Here is a 16,517-nt window from a genome sequence, read left to right on the forward strand (position 1 = left end):
ATGACCGTCCGAGACGCGGCCACCACGACCGAAAAGTCCGGCTCCGGCCCGGGCCTTCGCTCAACCACGCCTTCCGAAACGACCCTCACCCCGGCCACCGACCCGGAACCCCAAGCAACAGCCGCGGCCGGCGCCCAGCCCGTAACGACATCCACCCCGGGCCCGGTCCCCGACGGCGGCCTCGAGGCCTGGATCCAGGTCCTCGGCTCCTGGGTCATCCTCGCCGACACCTGGGGCCTCGTCAACGCCTTTGGCGTCTATCAGACCTACTACGAACGAACCCTCCCCGGCGTCACCCCGTCCGCCATTTCCTGGATCGGCTCCATCCAGGGCGCCCTCCTCATGATGGTCGGCCCCATCTCGGGTCCCCTCTACGACGCCGGCTACTTCCGCGAGCTCCTCTGGGCCGGCATCTTCCTCATCCTCCTCGGCATGTTCATGACCTCCCTCTGCACGACCTACTGGCAGGTCCTCCTCGCCCAGGGGGTCTGCGTCGGCCTGGGCTGCGGCCTGACCTTCCTCCCTTCCACCGCCATCCTCAGCCAGTACTTCCACCGCCGCCGCGCCCTCGTCATCGGCATCGCCGCCACGGGGTCCCCGCTCGCGGGCATGTGCTTCCCCATCCTCTTTGGCCACCTCGAGCCCCGCATCGGCTTCGGCTGGACCACCCGCATCATAGCCTTCATCCTCCTCGGCCTCTCCGTCATCCCCGCCGTCTCCATGCACACCCGCCTCCCGCCCTCGGGCCACAAGCGCTCCCTCGTCGACCGCACCGCCCTGCGCGAACCGGCCTTCATGCTCGTCATGGCCGGCTCCTTTGTCGGCTTCCTGGCCATGTACGTGCCCTACTTTTACATCCAGCTCTTCGCCGTCAACCACGACATTGGCCCGGCAAACTTCTCGTCCTACTTTGTCACCCTGCTCAGCGCGGGGAGCGTCCCGGGGCGCGTGATTCCGAATTACCTGGCGGACAAGGTCGGCGCGCTGTACATGCAAATCTCCGTCGCTGCGGGCTCGGCCGTGCTCATGTTTGCGTGGCTGGGCATCCGCAACATGGCCGGCCTCGTCGTCTTTGCGATACTGTACGGCCTCTTCTCCGGCGGTATGGTGAGCATCTCGCCGACCGTTATTGTCAGCTTGTCGCCCGACCTGGGCCGCGTGGGCACGCGCCTGGGCATGGTCAACTTTATCGCGGGCATCGCCATACTCATCGGCACGCCTATTGCCGGGGCCATCTTGGGCGACTACAGCGGTGTGGCGTGGCAGGCCATGATTGGGTACGGCGCGGCGGCGTTGACGGTTGGATCAATGTTGCTTACGTCGGCAAAGATCTTTCAATTGAAGACGGCGCGGGATGTGAAGGCCTAAGGAGGGGCCTTGTTGATGGGCAATGAACTATAGATGGATGGATTTCTTACAGTTGGATTATATACCCCCTTTTTGCGAATAGATATGATTTGATTGTTCGACTACGGACCTATTCTACAAGGCTCACCTCACCTTGTCCACCACCAGCCACCACCTACAGCCGCCAAGCTTCCCAGCAAGACAGCCCACCTCGTCAGTCCCTTGAGAATCTGCTCTTTGGCAAACGCATCAATAGCATCCCCGTCATTGATCCTCGGAAACGGCACATCGGGCACTGGCTTCCCCAGCGCCTCGCACAACGGCCCCCACCCATCCTTGACATTATAAAACACCAACCTCTCCGCGGGCACGACCCTCCTCAACCACGCCTGATGCTGATCCCAAACCCCGCGCGTCGGCATGACCTCCTCCTGCGGGAACAGCTCGCCCCAGCGACCCTTGGGAATGGCATCAATGTACCGCGGAAACCAGCGCATCGTCGGCAACAAGAAGAGCGCAAACGATAAGAAAGCCTGCAGGCTCTTCTGCCCCGTCTGCCGTATACTCCGCACCCATGCATCCGGGTCGCGCATGGTGCAGAGCACGAGGGCGTCCGGGTGCAGCCCGACGAGTTCCTCGGTGAAGAGCATGCCGGGGACGTCGACGGTCGCGGCGTAGCCTTGCCCGAAATGGGTGCGGAGGACGTCGAGGACGACTTTTTCGTCGGCGGCGGAGCGGAAGGGCGTGTGTTCGAGGGCGGCGGTCCAGGAGCGGATCTCGGACTCGGGACCGCGGGTGACTTGGGTGCCGCCGTGGTAGACGGGGCCGTCGAGGAGGATTTCGAGGGCTTGTGCGACGGAGGCGGTGCCGGTGCGGGGTAGGCCCGCGCCGATTACTTGGAGTTTGGTGCCGGGTTTCGGCTTGGAGGCTTGCTGGCCCATATTCGTAGGGTTCTGGGGGTAAATCTGGTCTTCTGGAAAAGCCTGTGTGGTATTCTGAAGCCCCGGTACCAGGCTTGTTACGTGAAGATGATAATTGAAAGAGAAACAAACAAAATTGAAGTCGTCAAGCTTACTTGAAATGAGAGGGGGAAGAGAAATGGCAGCATCACCGCCTGCAGATTTCGATGCTGATGTCAGATCCGTTTAAGATACCTAGAGTTGCCAAAAGAGGAAATATAAAGTATCGACCTAGTTTTCAGCCTCGGACATCATCAAACACTAGTTTGGTGTGTGAAGAATTTTGATTAGTTTCTTGGTAGACGACTTGGCGCGAGTATTAGAGCTGTAGGTAAGCCAATGATCAGAAAAGTAAGCAAGCCTGCTGATTGCTTTAAACGGCCATGCCAAGATTCCTTGCTTCAAGTGATATTCATGGAATACCCGACTGAATCTGCAAATGACAGACGAAGCATTGATTATCTTGGGGGAGAGTTAAGGGATGAGATATGAGAAGGATGTTGGGACATAGTATGTAGGGGCTCTTAAGCCTTTCCTCCCTTTGCTTTTCGTACTCAGCAAGAGAAATCACCTCAATAAGAACGGACCTCGAGCAGGAATAGATGATCTTGAAGTTTCCTGTTCTCGGTCGAGCGTCTCTATAGTAAAGGACTATGACGTGCAGAATAAGCCAGGTTCGGCCTATTTCTCGACGAAGAAGCAGACAAGAGAGAAAGAATACCGAAGAGAAGAAGGATTTGCAAAGTCAACGGCAGGGAAGAGAAATTACCCGGCGCAACGTCGTCGGGAAGCTGCTCCGTTTGTTCTCGCACCGCGGGCTGATGATAAGGTACACATCAGGCTCAACTAGACCTACCTAGTCAAGATCTGAGAACGAGAAGGATGGGTAGTCCCAATTTAGGTGATGGCAAGTAACAAGAACTACGGATGACAAACTTGACATTGCCAAGTCCCAGCAGGTTTCAATGCTTTTGCCCTTGCTCTCTTTCAAAGAAAACGATTCATGAGAGCGAGCGCCAAAAGTCACCGCTCTGGCGGTAGGGCGCAAAAGGGGTGTGTATTTGTGCCTTGGGGCGCGGATCCGTCGATGCGGCATGGGGGAGCTCCGCCCTATCACAGAGGGCGGAGACGACTGCTGCCCCAGTATATTGCTGTGGGGTGCTGATTCATTCTTGGATGATGGCTTCGCTGCCGCTTACATAGCAACTGCTTAACTCAGACCCGCGCGCGAGAGGAGTGACAGCCAGCGGACAGGGCAAGTAGGTAGTAGAAGGTACCGTTGTACCTTGTGGGGCCAATGCTTTTTCTGCAGCCAGCTCCGATCCTCGATGCAGCAGCAATCTGTCGGTTCCGTAGCCGTACCTGTCAGCTTCGTGGGGGATGGCGGTGGCTCATTTGTCAGTCACTACTAATATCTTTCTTGTGAGGCAACTACCTTAGGTAGGTGAACTTGGCTAGGTATGCATGTACAATGTACGCATTTGTACTACCTTCACCATCTCTACATTCCACCCTGCGTTGCCAGTGCCAACCAGCAAGGCTCGCTTGCATTGGTCGCCGCGCAGCACGATTCAACACATTGTCGACCGGACGAGCCGCATGGTTATTCGGTCCTCTGTCCGGGGATTCAGCGAGCGCGCGGGTCCTCGTCATGGCCACGGAGCCAATTCTAATTCTGAGGGCGGCAGGCTCTAGATCCGAGCCTCCTCCGCTTTCGTAATCCGTGTTCCGGAAATCTCTAATTCCATCTGCACTCTACCGGTATAATTAGTCGTCCCGAGTCCTACCGCCCACATAGGACCGGGATCTAGAAGCGCAAACTAGCAAACAAGTGCCGTTCTACAGTGGCGTCACAACCTTTGGTATCGTATTCGTACCTTATCGAGGGGAGTCCAGAGAGTCGTAGAAGGGATTGCCTGGGTATTCGTCAGGCTTATGATAGCAGAGCCGGGGTTGTCAAGAACTTATTCAGCAACCATCAACCATCACTATCACTCAGATACTTCCCCCGCGGCCCGACTGCCTCGACTGTCTGCGCACCGCTGGCTGTGCCCCCCCCCCACCGTTTGTTGTCACCACCTTACCACCTTGTGTACCCAAGGTAGGTAGCATTGGATGCTGTACAGCTGAGGTGAGGTAAGCACCGTAAGGCCGGGTAGCTTGACATGGTTCGGATGGGGTAACGTGCGTACTTGGGCAGATGGAGGATGTTCTCCGGATAGCTTTGCGTCCCATCGCCTAACGCCAAAACAAACCATGATCTTGAAGAGCCCGTCGCATTCGATCTTGACCGCACGGGTTGATGCTCAATTGGGCCCCATCCGTCCATTGGATGAGCCAACGATCCTAGAAAGGTCGGCGGCAACAGGCAGCCTGGAGGGAGATTGAGGTACTTCCCTTACACAATGATACAGGCAGCGCGCAGCGAGGTGACCCGGCATTCCAGATTGGACCGACTGCTGCAAGCCCCCCCTCCCCCCCTTCCCCCTCCTCGCCTGCCCCTCAGTGGAGCATGGACCCGCAGAAAAAGATAGACAGACATCACCGGTACGTATCCGCACCCTCATGCCGACTCTACCTATTCCTCACTACGTACGGACGTACATACCGACCTTAGGTACCTGAGGTAGCTCCCCACCTCATGCAAGAGCTCCCCTACCTACAGGACTAGGTCCCGAGTCCGTCGTCTGCTTACTTCACCTTACATGAGCAGCATGGCAAGCCCGCCGAGCTCCTCTCGTGCCTCCAAGGTCTCGATGCTAATCCCACTAGGCCGATGAACCCGATGAAACCGCATCGCTGTCGGCCTGCCATTACCCATTCCACTCCATTCCACCCATCTTTCTTCCTATTGGCACCTGACTGGCCAACCCTCTATCTCTGTCCAGCGACTTGCCCAGTCTAGCGTGCCATTGATGATGCAACACGCCCGTCTCAGTCCCCTCTCTTCTGTCTTTTCTCGTCTCGTATGCCCGGGGTCGCGCGTGCCATGGCCCAAGTCCAGGTTGATATAAGACCACGACCTCTCCCCATCTCACCCCCTCGTGTTGAGCTTCTGTCTCTAGTATCTCTTTGTTAAGCACTGATTTACCATCTTCTTCCCTTAAACCCCCAAACCAGACATCAATCCGTCACAATGGCTCCCAAGATTGCCATCGTCTACGTAAGTCCACTGTCCATCAGCACTTCTTTCCCAATCGGGCAATTTCTCTTCGTCCTACCCTCCCAACCCCCACCTCACTCTTCCACCACACACCGCAGCCTCTGCCATTGGGCGTTCCCATCATTCGCGAGGCACGATCATGAGCACTGTTCATGTAGTCCCCGTGCCTCATACGGTTGCGTGGCCCCGTCTGCCGAACACTTTCGATGACACTATGATATGGGTTGCCCGCATGAGAGCGCCCTGCACCCCCTGTCATTAAGACCGTCCTGCTAACACCACAACCTCTCTTTCCGCAGTACTCCATGTACGGCCACATCCGCCAATTGGCCGAGGCCGAGAAGAAGGGCATCGAGAAGGCCGGCGGCACCGCCGACCTCTTCCAGTACGTCTCCCGCACATACACATCCACGACACGAGACTAACACGCAAAACCACCAGGGTCGCCGAGACTCTCCCCGAGGAAGTCCTCGCCAAGATGGGCGCGCCCCCCAAGCCCACCGACGTCCCCGTCCTCGACGACCCGGCCGTCCTCGAAGGCTACGACGCTTTCCTCCTCGGCATCCCCACCCGCTACGGCAACTTCCCCACCCAGTGGAAGGCCTTCTGGGACAAGTCCGGAAAGCAGTGGTCCACCGGCGGCTACTGGGGCAAGCTCGCTGGCCTCTTCATCTCCACCGCCTCCCTCGGCGGCGGACAAGAGTCCACCGCCATCGCCGCCATGTCCACCTTTGCCCACCACGGCATCATCTACGTGCCCTTTGGCTTCGCAAAGGCATTCCCCCTCATGGCTGACCTCTCCGAGGTCCACGGCGGTGGACCCTGGGGCGCTGGTACCTTCGCCGGTGCCGACGGCTCCCGCCAGCCCTCCGCCCGCGAGCTTGAGATCGCCACTATCCAGGGCGAGGCCTTTTACCAGACTGTCGCCAAGCACGTGGGTTGACTGCATGGCAGTGGCAGCGGAAGCGAGAGCAATGGCGGCGTTGGGGCCGGGAACGGATCCGAGAAGCAGACTCCCGCGGTTCCGGCAAAGCAGGCGGCGGCGGCGTCGGCAGCGCAGACCCGAAAGGCTCCTCAGGAATTGGACGACCAGGATGTCAAGGCCGGCCCATGCGGTCTGCCGAACAAGTGCGTCGTGCAATAACGAGACGGCCTGATCTCATACTTTAAAAGTTTTACACCAAAAAAAAAAAGAAAGAAATGATACCTCAATTGCTACTGATACCCGTCAAAAGTCTTCATATCATGCAATGCCTACTTTGCCTACTTATCAATGTTTACAAATCTTGGCCGTGATGTGTGAAGATCGGTTCCTACCAGCGACCTCGGACTATCTCGACAGACAACCGGGGAGCTCTCACAGCGGACGAAATTGAGTTCAGGGCAAACTTTCAGCAGATGGCCCGGGAAGGAAGGGTCTGGAACTCAAGATGATTACCAGCAAATCACCTGCAGGCCACCCCGTATCCATCCAGGGAGCATATCTCGTACTTGACTGACATTCTGCAGCAACATACCCTCGGAAAACGAGACGCCTTTCGACAAGATTCGCCAGACCCCTGAAAAGCATACTTGATTCTGCGCTGCGACTCGCTGGCTAGATCTGCTGCATAAATCTTACCCAACTACGTAGCTGCCGAAGGATTGAGTTTAACACCTCGGCGAACCCACTGTGTTTTGGTATCCCCTTTCGACCGTTGAAGCGACATTGGCGGATCAATTGTGGTCACACCATTCGCCGATTCAGCCGTCAGCGTTCACATTCTCATTGCTGAAATCGTTATACATAATCACTGGCGAGGTAGATATTGAAGTTTCCCTCGGTAATCGAAACGCGAATCCCATGTTGACCGATCTGCTGTAAATAACGCCATTGACCATGCACATTTTCGCCTCGTGCAATACGCTCCCTAACAAACCAGTAATAACAAAGTCATGTTTACATAGCCCATTTAATGTCTACCACCAAAGACAACGTTTTTGCTGTCGTGAACGTTGATCATGGTGTATTCGGCGAGAAGCGGGTCCTTGTTGCCCAAGTTCAGAGTCACGGCGAGCAGGTTGGGTTCGGTCCAGGTAGGGCGAAGACCACGGGACTCCAGACGCTCCCACCAGTCAAGGAAGCCAGAGGCAGTCATGCCACTGAAGAAGTGAATCTCAATCATGAGCTGGCCAATAGGAAGCTCCTCGCCGGCGCGGATGGGGAAATCCTCGTTGAGACCGTCCATGGCCTCAAACTCGGCAAATTCAATGTCCATCTTCAAGATATCACTGGTGCCATGTTAGTGAATGGTGACTTGCACTGGTGCATCATGAAAGACACGTACATGTACTCGTGGCCATTCATCTTCATCAGGTCGGCGATGCTGTAGAAGGGGGGCGTCTTGGTCTTGTCCGTCTTGCCAGAGATACCAGCCTGGAGGAAGTGGGCTCGGTCGCGGTTGCCAGGCTCGAGTTGCTCGCCAAAGTCGACGACAGAGAAGTCGTAGGCCCAGACGACGCAGTTGGTGCGGCTCAGCATTTCGTTCTCTGCACGTTTTTGATCAGTAAGTGAACATCCATGGACACAGGAAAATGGGGGGTTGGGACGACTGCGTGCGCAGAAAGCTTACCGAAGCTGGACTCATCACGAACACCGAAGGAGTAGATGACACATTCACGGTCTCTGGGAAAGTTGACATATCTCGACATGCCGCACACCCACTTGCCGCCGTCTCCCATACGTCCGACGCGCTCCATCTCGTGGGGGCAGCTGTACGAGGCGGGGGCGAAGTCCCAGACGGAATAGGGGTGTTTTCCGTAGGCCGCAGGGTCAGTGGCAGGGAACCTGATGTAGGGCATTGGTTAGCCATGTTCTCTACTTGGGTATGATGCCCAACCCATCTAATGGATGTGGAAAGTGACGCTAGCATCGACATGGAGATGGCTTACAAAGGCATCAGCGAGGCATCACCGTAGTCCTCAGCAATCATGTCATGGCGCTGCTTGACAGTCTTTGCCCAGATGGACTCGGCGGTAGCCATGAACTCGCGCATGGTGTTGCGGCCACCATCGTTGTTCATGAGGTTGCCAACCTTGTTGGTGGCCCATTCCTTGGCCTTATCAGGGCTGCCAAGGGAGTGCAGCAGAGCGAGCGTGAAGAGCAATCCGGCGGCGAGCCAGAGCATCTGCACGATGCGCTTGGAGTTTGCAGCGATGGCCATGGTTGCTGTCGGAAGTTGGTGTTCTCCGGCTGATGTTCCTGGAGGGATATTGGAAACCCGAGTGTAAGTCGAGTCGCGAGGGCTCGGCTGTCGCTCTGGCGGGAGTGGACAGAATCGACACGTTATTGAAGGATGACAGTGTCGATGAAGGGACAAAGATGGGCGTCACAAAAAAATGAATGAGAAGAACAATAACCGCAATCAGCGCTGGTCAGCAGCCAGCGCGGGGAGAAGGGCAAGCCACGGGCGGATGGAGTGGACTTGCGCAGATCTCTCAAGCGGTGTCAAGGGAGCGACTGGAAGAGAAGACTGAGGAGTCGAGGAGATAAAAGGGAAGCTGACGAGTCACGCCGAGAATGGATGAAAACGTCGGGACGAGAAGTGAGAAGGGGAAAAAGGAAGCTTATCGACGACTACTTAAAGCTCCGTCGACTTGGGAAGGGCACCTGAACATTGTGAAGGGGGGGCCGCCAGGTTCCTCCCTCCAGACCCTTGCGGATCTCGAGTTTGGAAAGGTCCAAGGTGGAAGGCGAGATTGCCACGACTGCCCTGAGTGACTTCCCATGATGTTCTGGGTGGTATTTGGAGGCAGGAACGGGCAGGGAGCCAAGGTGTCTCTGTCTCCCTCCCTTGCGAGGGGTTTGGCTCATACCTGGGGGAGGGAAGGAGCTACATTGTTCGCTCATTCCTTTAGGTGCCGTTGAGAGGAATTCTGAAATGTGGAAGAGTACCTCCAGTCTCCCGAACAGCCAAGAAAGATGGCAAGTAACACGAGGTGCGCCTCCCCTCCCAAAGTGCGTCTTGCTGGTCTGTACCTTCTATCTGTGTCCGAGATAGATTTAGTATGCACCGAAACATGGAGTGTTTGGCGTCGAGAGTGGGGATACCCAGCCAAGCCTAGACTGTCCAACTGACGTCTAGCCTCAAAATGGACGATGCACTTGGTAAGGAGACATTTTGGCCTTGGTTGCCATTTTGCTGGAGGCAGGCGCCAGGCGCCCACTGGCAGCTGCGTGGATGGGCAAGTGCCGCGGTGTCGGGTGCACGCGACCCAGTTCGGTTAATCGGGAGAGTCTGGCAGCATTTAGAGTTCATACCTGGAAGGTTAGGACGGGATGGCAACCTGGAAGTTGATGTGACAGGACGCCGGGGAAGGGGAGAGGGTGGGCGATCGGTGTCATCCAATATCACACTCCGCTCCGGTTTCTTTCTTTTCCATTGGTATCTGTGCCTCTGAGGTACCCTCGCGTGCCTCGAGGGTGTCCTCTTCCTTAATCGCAAAGCTGAGCACCAGAAAATGCACTTTTGTTCTCCTGCATGAGCATGGCATCCAAGCCCGACGGTGGCGTCCAATAAAGCTGGGTTATTGCTCGTGATACAAACATGTCAGACTCGTCAGACACGTTTACCCCTAATTCGAAGGGAAGCCAGCTTTGGCCAACAATCAACAGCTGAAAAATGTACAGACGCGCTAGCGTGATAACCTTCATTCCCGCCCTCCCGCGCCGTCTGTGCTCACCATGTGGTGCTCCTCTACGGGGTATCATTGCTTCTTCTTCTTCTCCAACTTGGCCCCTCTTCAATCGATACCGGCAGGCCGCAGGCCGCAGTACGGATGCCTGTTGAGACATCAGCAGCAGGCTAGTAGCGATGGCGGACTCGCGGAGTTTCTTCAAGTTCCTTGCAGCCACCCGTGTCGCCTCTGCCGACTAATTGTAGATAGACCCTTGACTCGGCACTGCTTTCTCAGTTGACCGGGTGCGATATCACCAGATGGGGTCCACATTAGGATTGCGTCTTCATTTCCCTCCTCTCATTCAATCTCAGACTCCTCTCTTGAATAGGTTTGTCTGCGAGCCGAAAAACGGGTTGGGCTGATACGACGACCGGTAGTTGCCCATCTCCGTATTGTCGCCATTCTTTCCGTCCGAAAAGTCACAGGGCGCGACCTTGATATCGCCGCGCATGATTTCCACCATGGAGACGATGGGGAAGAGCAGCACGAGGAGCGATAGCAGTTGACCGAAGCCCCAGCCTCTCTCGCCCTGGTCGCTCAGCTCGTATGAGGGGCCGTTGCCAAAAGCATCAGAAGCGATGATACATCGGACCGCGGCGCCGACCGCCGACGCTGCCATGAGAAGGGTGCCGATGAGTTTGATGATGTTGATAAACTTCTGCGTCCGTAAGTGGAGGTACCAGCTCGCCAAAGCAAAGACGAGAACGTTGGCGGCGATGACGACAACGGTGCCAACGTAGCTCAGTCCCTGTTGATTTCCTTTGCCCTCGTTGCCGACCTTCCAGACGCAGGCGACGGGTAGCTTGGATTCCTGCATGCCCTTTGACACGCCTTGCAGGATGAAGACGCCATACACGACGTTCAGCGTCAGGTTGACAAACATGAGGAATTGGCGGAGCCATCGCAAGACCCAATCTCGGCGGAAGTCGTGGGCCAGGGCGAGAAGTGTCGCGTTGTGGACGGCCATGGAAAGATTCGAGAGCATCCAAATGATGAAGAAGTGATAGGGAACCATGACATTGACCCTAGCGAGCCCAACACACGCGATACCGATGCCCTGGAGGATCTGCTGATCCGAATAACTGTTGAGGAGCTTGCGGCGGATGTTTGACGGGTTTCCCTTCATCTCCTGGAATATGATGGAGGAACTTATGATGAGAGCGAGGCCGGCGGTGATGATGAAAGAGAGGAGCACGCCTCTGCCGGCGACGCCCGCATCGCTGGCGACTGGGGTATCCGGTGCCACGGTGCAGTTTGGGCTGTCGAAGACTGACATGTCCGTGGTGGTATTGAGGATTGTCGTCGTAGCTTTTGTTGGTATTTTGCCTCTGTGAAGCAGGCTGGGTAGAGTGAAAAATCCTGCGTCCAAGGGGAGAAGACTGGAGGGGAGTCTTGAGGGATAAGGCTGAATGAGTGAAGCCGCCACCCGAGTCTGTTGCGTGCTGCTTCGACTTGTCCCAGGTCCAATCTGCAAATCCTAAAGGGGAAGTCTGACTGCATATACGCAGCAGATGATGGGCAGAGACAGCAAGTATTCGCCCTCCTTTTCTCAACCCAAATGACGTACGACTAAGCGCTGCCCCTGTCGTCTGAAACGGCCATCCGCTGGGGAAGACCCTTGAAGCCGGAGGATTAGTGGCTCTCAGCGTCCGCCGCCATCCTCTGGGCCATGGGTAACATTGGTCGCTGTGGCTGTGCCCCACCTTTAACCCCCGGGAAAGAGGGCGCCAACGCCCTGCAGATCGCCCCGCGATCCCTTGGGCTGCCATCCGCCACACTTGGCCCTCTCATCAGCACTTTGCAGAGGCGCGGGCATCCCAGCAACTTTAAGGACCCCATGTCGTATACGACAATGCGACTTCTTCTCATCGGATGATTGGCCGTTGAATTCTACTTCGGCGGAGTACCTGCGGCCGATTGGATCTCGCGGTTCCTCTCTCGAGTTTCGCCATGAACCAGAGTACGGTGAGAAACTCGGACTCGTGATAGCAAACCAGCAATCAAAATGGTGCCGATCACAGTATGCGACTGTCAAAGCGTTTGAAGCTATCTTTTCAAACCTGGGTAGTCTACGCTTGAGCAACAAAAGCTGTCTTTCGCGGACAAGATGCGTCGAGCTTGCGCCGAGCCCGTTTGATCCCGTTTTCTGGACTCCAGCCATTGACCAGAACTTCTTCTCTAGGCCCACAGACGACAGCTTGGTTGCTTTCCCTTAAGTTTATTATGAAAGGCTTGTGCAATATCCTCTATTCTTTGGGTTTATCCAGGCTCATGCGCTGGTCTAGACAATCTACGTGTGGTATCTACTCTCGCAAGTTTACAAAATCAAGTTGACAAAAGAAAGGAGCTCGTCACTGAGCGCCTACACCATCGGCTTCAGTATCATCTCCGACCGCGTGCTCTCCTTTCCCCTCCGAGGGCGGAATCCTAACCATGAGAAGCAGTCCCAAGGCGGCGACACAAAAACAAGCGACGCCCAAGTACGGGAGTCCGATCCAGGCTCCACCAAGTTTCATACCCAGACTAAACAGCCCTGCGAGCATAGGCTGCGTGTACGTCTGGCCCGCCGTCTCCACAAGTGAGATGATCGAGTACAGCCGCGTGCGGTGGGCGGCGTCTACGTACACCGCACAAAGACTTCGCACGTAGCTGCCCCATCCCGCGCCAAGTGCCAGAATAGCCAGTCCGCCGATGAAGGCTCCGATGGTAGGGGAGGCAGACATGCTCAGCGACCCGAACACGAGCGCGATTGATGATAGGCGTGCCAGAAAGAGGTCACGTTCGGGTCCGTCTGTGTAGCGTAGGGCCTTCGGGGCCTTTGGCGAGGCGAGCAGCTTCGAGAAGGCTGGCAATATGGCGACAATGGTGAGGAACACGCCCAGGCCGTAGAGCGATGACAGGTATCCCGTCTGCGAGAGCGAGACGTGGAAGCGCTTCGAGGCAAAGATTGTCATAAACTGGTACGTTGACATGAGGACGGGGTACGAGCTGAGCGCGGCGGCCAACAGGATAACGAGCGAAGGCGATTTGAGGAGAGCCATGGACTCTTTGAGACGGTTAAACGTGTGCTGGATGGTGCCGACGATGGGCGAATCGGATTCCGGCTCGTCTGCGGTGGGGTCGGAGGAGACCTGGGCCGCCGGCTTCGTCTCCGGGACAAGGTGAATGTTGAAGAGCGTCAAGGCGAAACCGCCGTAAGAGAGCCACATTACGGGCCATGGACCCGTTCTCTCCATCATCCACCCGGCGATGGCCGGGGCGCAGAGGTTCCCAATCATCGAGGACAGGTGAACAATCATGAATTTCTTAGCCCTGTTCAGCATGTTAGTGAGTCGTACCACCATGGGCTAACAGGGTACGAACCTGTTTTCCGGAGTCGTTACATCCGAGAGCATCGAGAAAACGACCGCGGACAGCACAGCGTTACCCCCGCCAACGAACAACATTGAAGGACCAAACCAGAGCGCCTTGATCGGGATCGTCTTGGGGAACGCGCACACAACGAGGAACCACGCCTGGTCGAGCAGCTGACCCAATACGGACAGCGAGAAAACTTGCTTCCTACCGAGCCTGTCCGCGACGATGCCCCAGGGGAACGCGGAGACGGCGCCGATGGACGCCTGCAGCGCGCTGTAGACGGCAAAGATGATGGCGACCTCGCTCTGGATCTCGTCTTCTTTGCACTTGCTCTCGTCAATGGCGTCCTGTGTGTAGAGGACGCCGTAGTACTGCCGACAGACAATGTCCTCTACTTTGCGGGTGGTGGGGATGGTCCAGAGGCCTCCTGCGCCAGCGCCGAGGAGGATGATTATGACAAAGATTGCGACAATGGCGTCGGCGTTGTGGATTTTGGGGACGTGGATGTGTGCTGCATTGCGGAGGAGGGAGTCGGTTCTGCCGCGGCCTGTTGCTGGTCTCTTTTGGGGTTTCGTCGTCGATGTGGCGATGAAGGGGGTTGACTCAGTTGATGAGTCTTCCGAGGCTCTGGTCGAGGAGCCGGTGTCGTCGACGACGGTGTCTTCGTCCGAGTGTTCGGTCCGGGGATGCATATTGGCTCCTGGTGTGAATATCTCCGTGGGTGTCTCCGTAGGTGGTAATCCCCAAAGTTGTCCCTCAACCTCGTGCAATGGCAGGGCTTGGACGTTGTTATATGCTAGACGAACGCGGGCAAGATACTAGGATTGGTATGGTTGGTGTGTTCAACATATATGCTAGAAAAGCATGGTGTGAAACGCCGAGGTGTGGGTAGTCGAGAAACAAGAAGGGAAGGCAAAAGAGGCTCCGAGATGTCTGTGGATGCAGAGTGCAATCTTATCCCTGGGATTTGGCGGCAACAAGATGCCAGTGATTGCCGGTGTGAATGGGGGAGTCTGGGGGGGGGGGGGGGGCGGGGGGGGGGGGGGGGAGGGGGGGGGGGGGGGTGGGGGGGTGGGGGGTGGAGGTTGTGCCCGGGGTGTGGGGGGGGAAGGAGGGGGGGGGGTGGAGGGGGGGGGGGGGGGGGGGGGGGGGGGGGGGGGGGGGGCTCTCAGACACAAGGCAGGTTTGAAACCGGGGGCCCTCCCTGGCTAGGAACAAGACGCACTACTCAGACTGTAAGACGGAGAGAATATAATGCGATTTTGGCTCATGCAAGCTGCATGTTGCGTTGTTGCGTCGTCGAGTCTGACGTGACGACGAACGTCGTTCGGAGGATTGAGAGAGCTTGCAGCTGTTCCACCGGGGGCTTTTTTTTACCCCTTTAGGATTGGGATTCGTAGGGGCGGTAGGGGGATATAAAATTGTAGAGCTATGGGATTGGCGGGTACAGATTGCGATAACAAGGGGGGGGTTGATGTGCTTATGACGCGGATAAGATGGAGAAGGTTAGTTGAGGATTGTCACGGAACGAATGGATAGGAAACACGGCGGGTTGATCTCTCAAGGCTTGCGTGTGTGTTGTTATGTGTCTGCTGTCGTTCTCTTTGACGATGGCGCGGGCGCGGAGCTCCGGAAGGAAAGAGAACAGTTACTGGGAGTGAGAGAGCAAAAGAGGGAGTAGAGACACGCGCCACGTAGCTGTGCCGTCATCAAACGCAAAGAAAAAGCAATAGTAGGAAAAAAGACTGCGAATTGCGGCTCGTATGCAAGGTCAGCAAAGTCGCCCGCTTACGATATCATAGGTTCCTCGTGGTGTTTTGCCCCGGGACGGGTTGGGCCTTGATGGGAAAACAAGAGGGATCAACCACGTCACTCGTTCGTTGTCTAGGGAGAAGACGCAGCATGGCCGATGAATTACGCGTTTTGTCTCTTTTTTCTACGGATACAAAAGTTCTCACCGGACTTTCCAGGTTGTTATCCGTAAGACGGAAGGGAAATAATTTGTTAATTGGTATTTGATGTTCCAGAAAATAAGCACGGAGCTTCCATCAGGCCGGTTTTCAATTACCAGCTTCTCCTTTGGGGATCGGCCGCTTTTTGCAGCTAGAATTTCTTTCCTAAACAGGGCAGCGGGTGCGCTGCCCACCCAATCACTCAAGCGTCGCTGGCGCGGCTGGTGTAAAAAAGACCGGAAAGAATTCTCAGGAACGGCTGAATCGGCACAGCTCAAGGACCTGAGCTCTCCTAACCAAAGACTAAAAAGGAGCTTGAGATTGCGTGCTGCGGAGGGGAGCTTGACTTGACTCGCAAGTAGATGGAAAGTCTAAATAAATACTGGGACGGAACGCCGCGGCCCAGGAACGAACGAGGAGCTCGGGACACCAGACGCTGGCGAATGTTGCCATTTCCCTCCCCATCACCCTCCCACCCAACAATGTTCGGACGCTGGGAGATCCCCGATTGGGGGCGCTCTTTGGGCGAGAGTGAAGAGAGGTCTCTGTAACCAACGTGGCTTTGATCCGTAACGTACTTCGAGTCCCTGCCAGCTCCTCCGGGGGGGAGCGACGGCGTCCTATCCCGCGATGGAGTGACTTGAGCGAGCGAGTGTACTCTCGATTTCCGCAAAAAAGATTGACAGCCTTTCACGAGGGATCCACTGCCACTCTACGAATCATGAGTTTTGTTTTGCGTTCCAAACTTCCCAATTGTCGAATGGTTACCCTTTCTTTCCAATGAAAGGGGGGGGGGGGTTCCGAGATGCTCGTGTTAAAAGACCTCACTAGGTGAAAGCATCTGATACTCGTCGATTGGTAACAAGCTTCCAACTCTGAAAATTATCTGCCAAACGGACGCGCGTTCACGTCGACGAAACCCTACTCTCTTTTTCTCTCTCCCTCTATCCCCCCCTCTCCCCCACCCCGACGCGAAGAATCCGACGAAGCCGAATAGTGCGCATCATTCTCTTGCTTGTA

At 56.2% G+C, this 16,517-nt stretch overlaps 7 protein-coding genes across 7 annotated transcripts; 3 read left to right on the forward strand and 4 right to left on the reverse strand.

Moving 5' to 3' along the window:
- On the forward strand, positions 1–1,368 carry CORC01_04737 (major facilitator superfamily transporter; the record flags this gene model as incomplete). Its single annotated transcript, XM_022616384.1, has 1 exon — positions 1–1,368. The coding sequence occupies one exon, from the start codon at positions 1–3 to the stop codon at positions 1,366–1,368; it is 1,368 nt and encodes a 455-aa protein (XP_022476981.1).
- Positions 1,369–1,496: 128 nt separating this feature from the next.
- CORC01_04738 (uncharacterized protein) lies at positions 1,497–2,288 on the reverse strand (the record flags this gene model as incomplete). The annotated part of the gene is made up of 1 exon (XM_022616385.1): positions 1,497–2,288. The coding sequence occupies one exon, from the start codon at positions 2,286–2,288 to the stop codon at positions 1,497–1,499; it is 792 nt and encodes a 263-aa protein (XP_022476982.1).
- A 3,154-nt stretch (positions 2,289–5,442) lies between these two features.
- CORC01_04739 (minor allergen Alt a 7) lies at positions 5,443–7,045 on the forward strand (the record flags this gene model as incomplete). Its single annotated transcript, XM_022616386.1, has 5 exons — positions 5,443–5,469; positions 5,769–5,854; positions 5,911–6,403; positions 6,482–6,597; positions 6,979–7,045. 5 exons carry the CDS (start codon positions 5,443–5,445, stop codon positions 7,043–7,045), a joined length of 789 nt encoding a protein of 262 aa, XP_022476983.1.
- A 376-nt stretch (positions 7,046–7,421) lies between these two features.
- CORC01_04740 (uncharacterized protein) lies at positions 7,422–8,672 on the reverse strand (the record flags this gene model as incomplete). Its single annotated transcript, XM_022616387.1, has 4 exons — positions 7,422–7,740; positions 7,797–7,998; positions 8,082–8,296; positions 8,401–8,672. The coding sequence occupies 4 exons, from the start codon at positions 8,670–8,672 to the stop codon at positions 7,422–7,424; spliced, it is 1,008 nt and encodes a 335-aa protein (XP_022476984.1).
- A 179-nt stretch (positions 8,673–8,851) lies between these two features.
- On the forward strand, positions 8,852–9,001 carry CORC01_04741 (uncharacterized protein; the record flags this gene model as incomplete). Its single annotated transcript, XM_022616388.1, has 1 exon — positions 8,852–9,001. The coding sequence occupies one exon, from the start codon at positions 8,852–8,854 to the stop codon at positions 8,999–9,001; it is 150 nt and encodes a 49-aa protein (XP_022476985.1).
- A 1,494-nt stretch (positions 9,002–10,495) lies between these two features.
- On the reverse strand, positions 10,496–11,464 carry CORC01_04742 (uncharacterized protein; the record flags this gene model as incomplete). The annotated part of the gene is made up of 1 exon (XM_022616389.1): positions 10,496–11,464. One exon carries the CDS (start codon positions 11,462–11,464, stop codon positions 10,496–10,498), a length of 969 nt encoding a protein of 322 aa, XP_022476986.1.
- A 1,075-nt stretch (positions 11,465–12,539) lies between these two features.
- Positions 12,540–14,237, reverse strand: CORC01_04743 (major facilitator superfamily transporter; the record flags this gene model as incomplete). Its single annotated transcript, XM_022616390.1, has 2 exons — positions 12,540–13,500; positions 13,552–14,237. The coding sequence occupies 2 exons, from the start codon at positions 14,235–14,237 to the stop codon at positions 12,540–12,542; spliced, it is 1,647 nt and encodes a 548-aa protein (XP_022476987.1).
- Between the last annotated feature and the right edge of the window lie 2,280 nt (positions 14,238–16,517).

This window comes from Colletotrichum orchidophilum (genome assembly GCF_001831195.1).
Source record: "Colletotrichum orchidophilum strain IMI 309357 chromosome Unknown Scaffold_32.1, whole genome shotgun sequence".
In the NCBI taxonomy this organism is placed as follows: domain Eukaryota; kingdom Fungi; phylum Ascomycota; class Sordariomycetes; order Glomerellales; family Glomerellaceae; genus Colletotrichum; species Colletotrichum orchidophilum.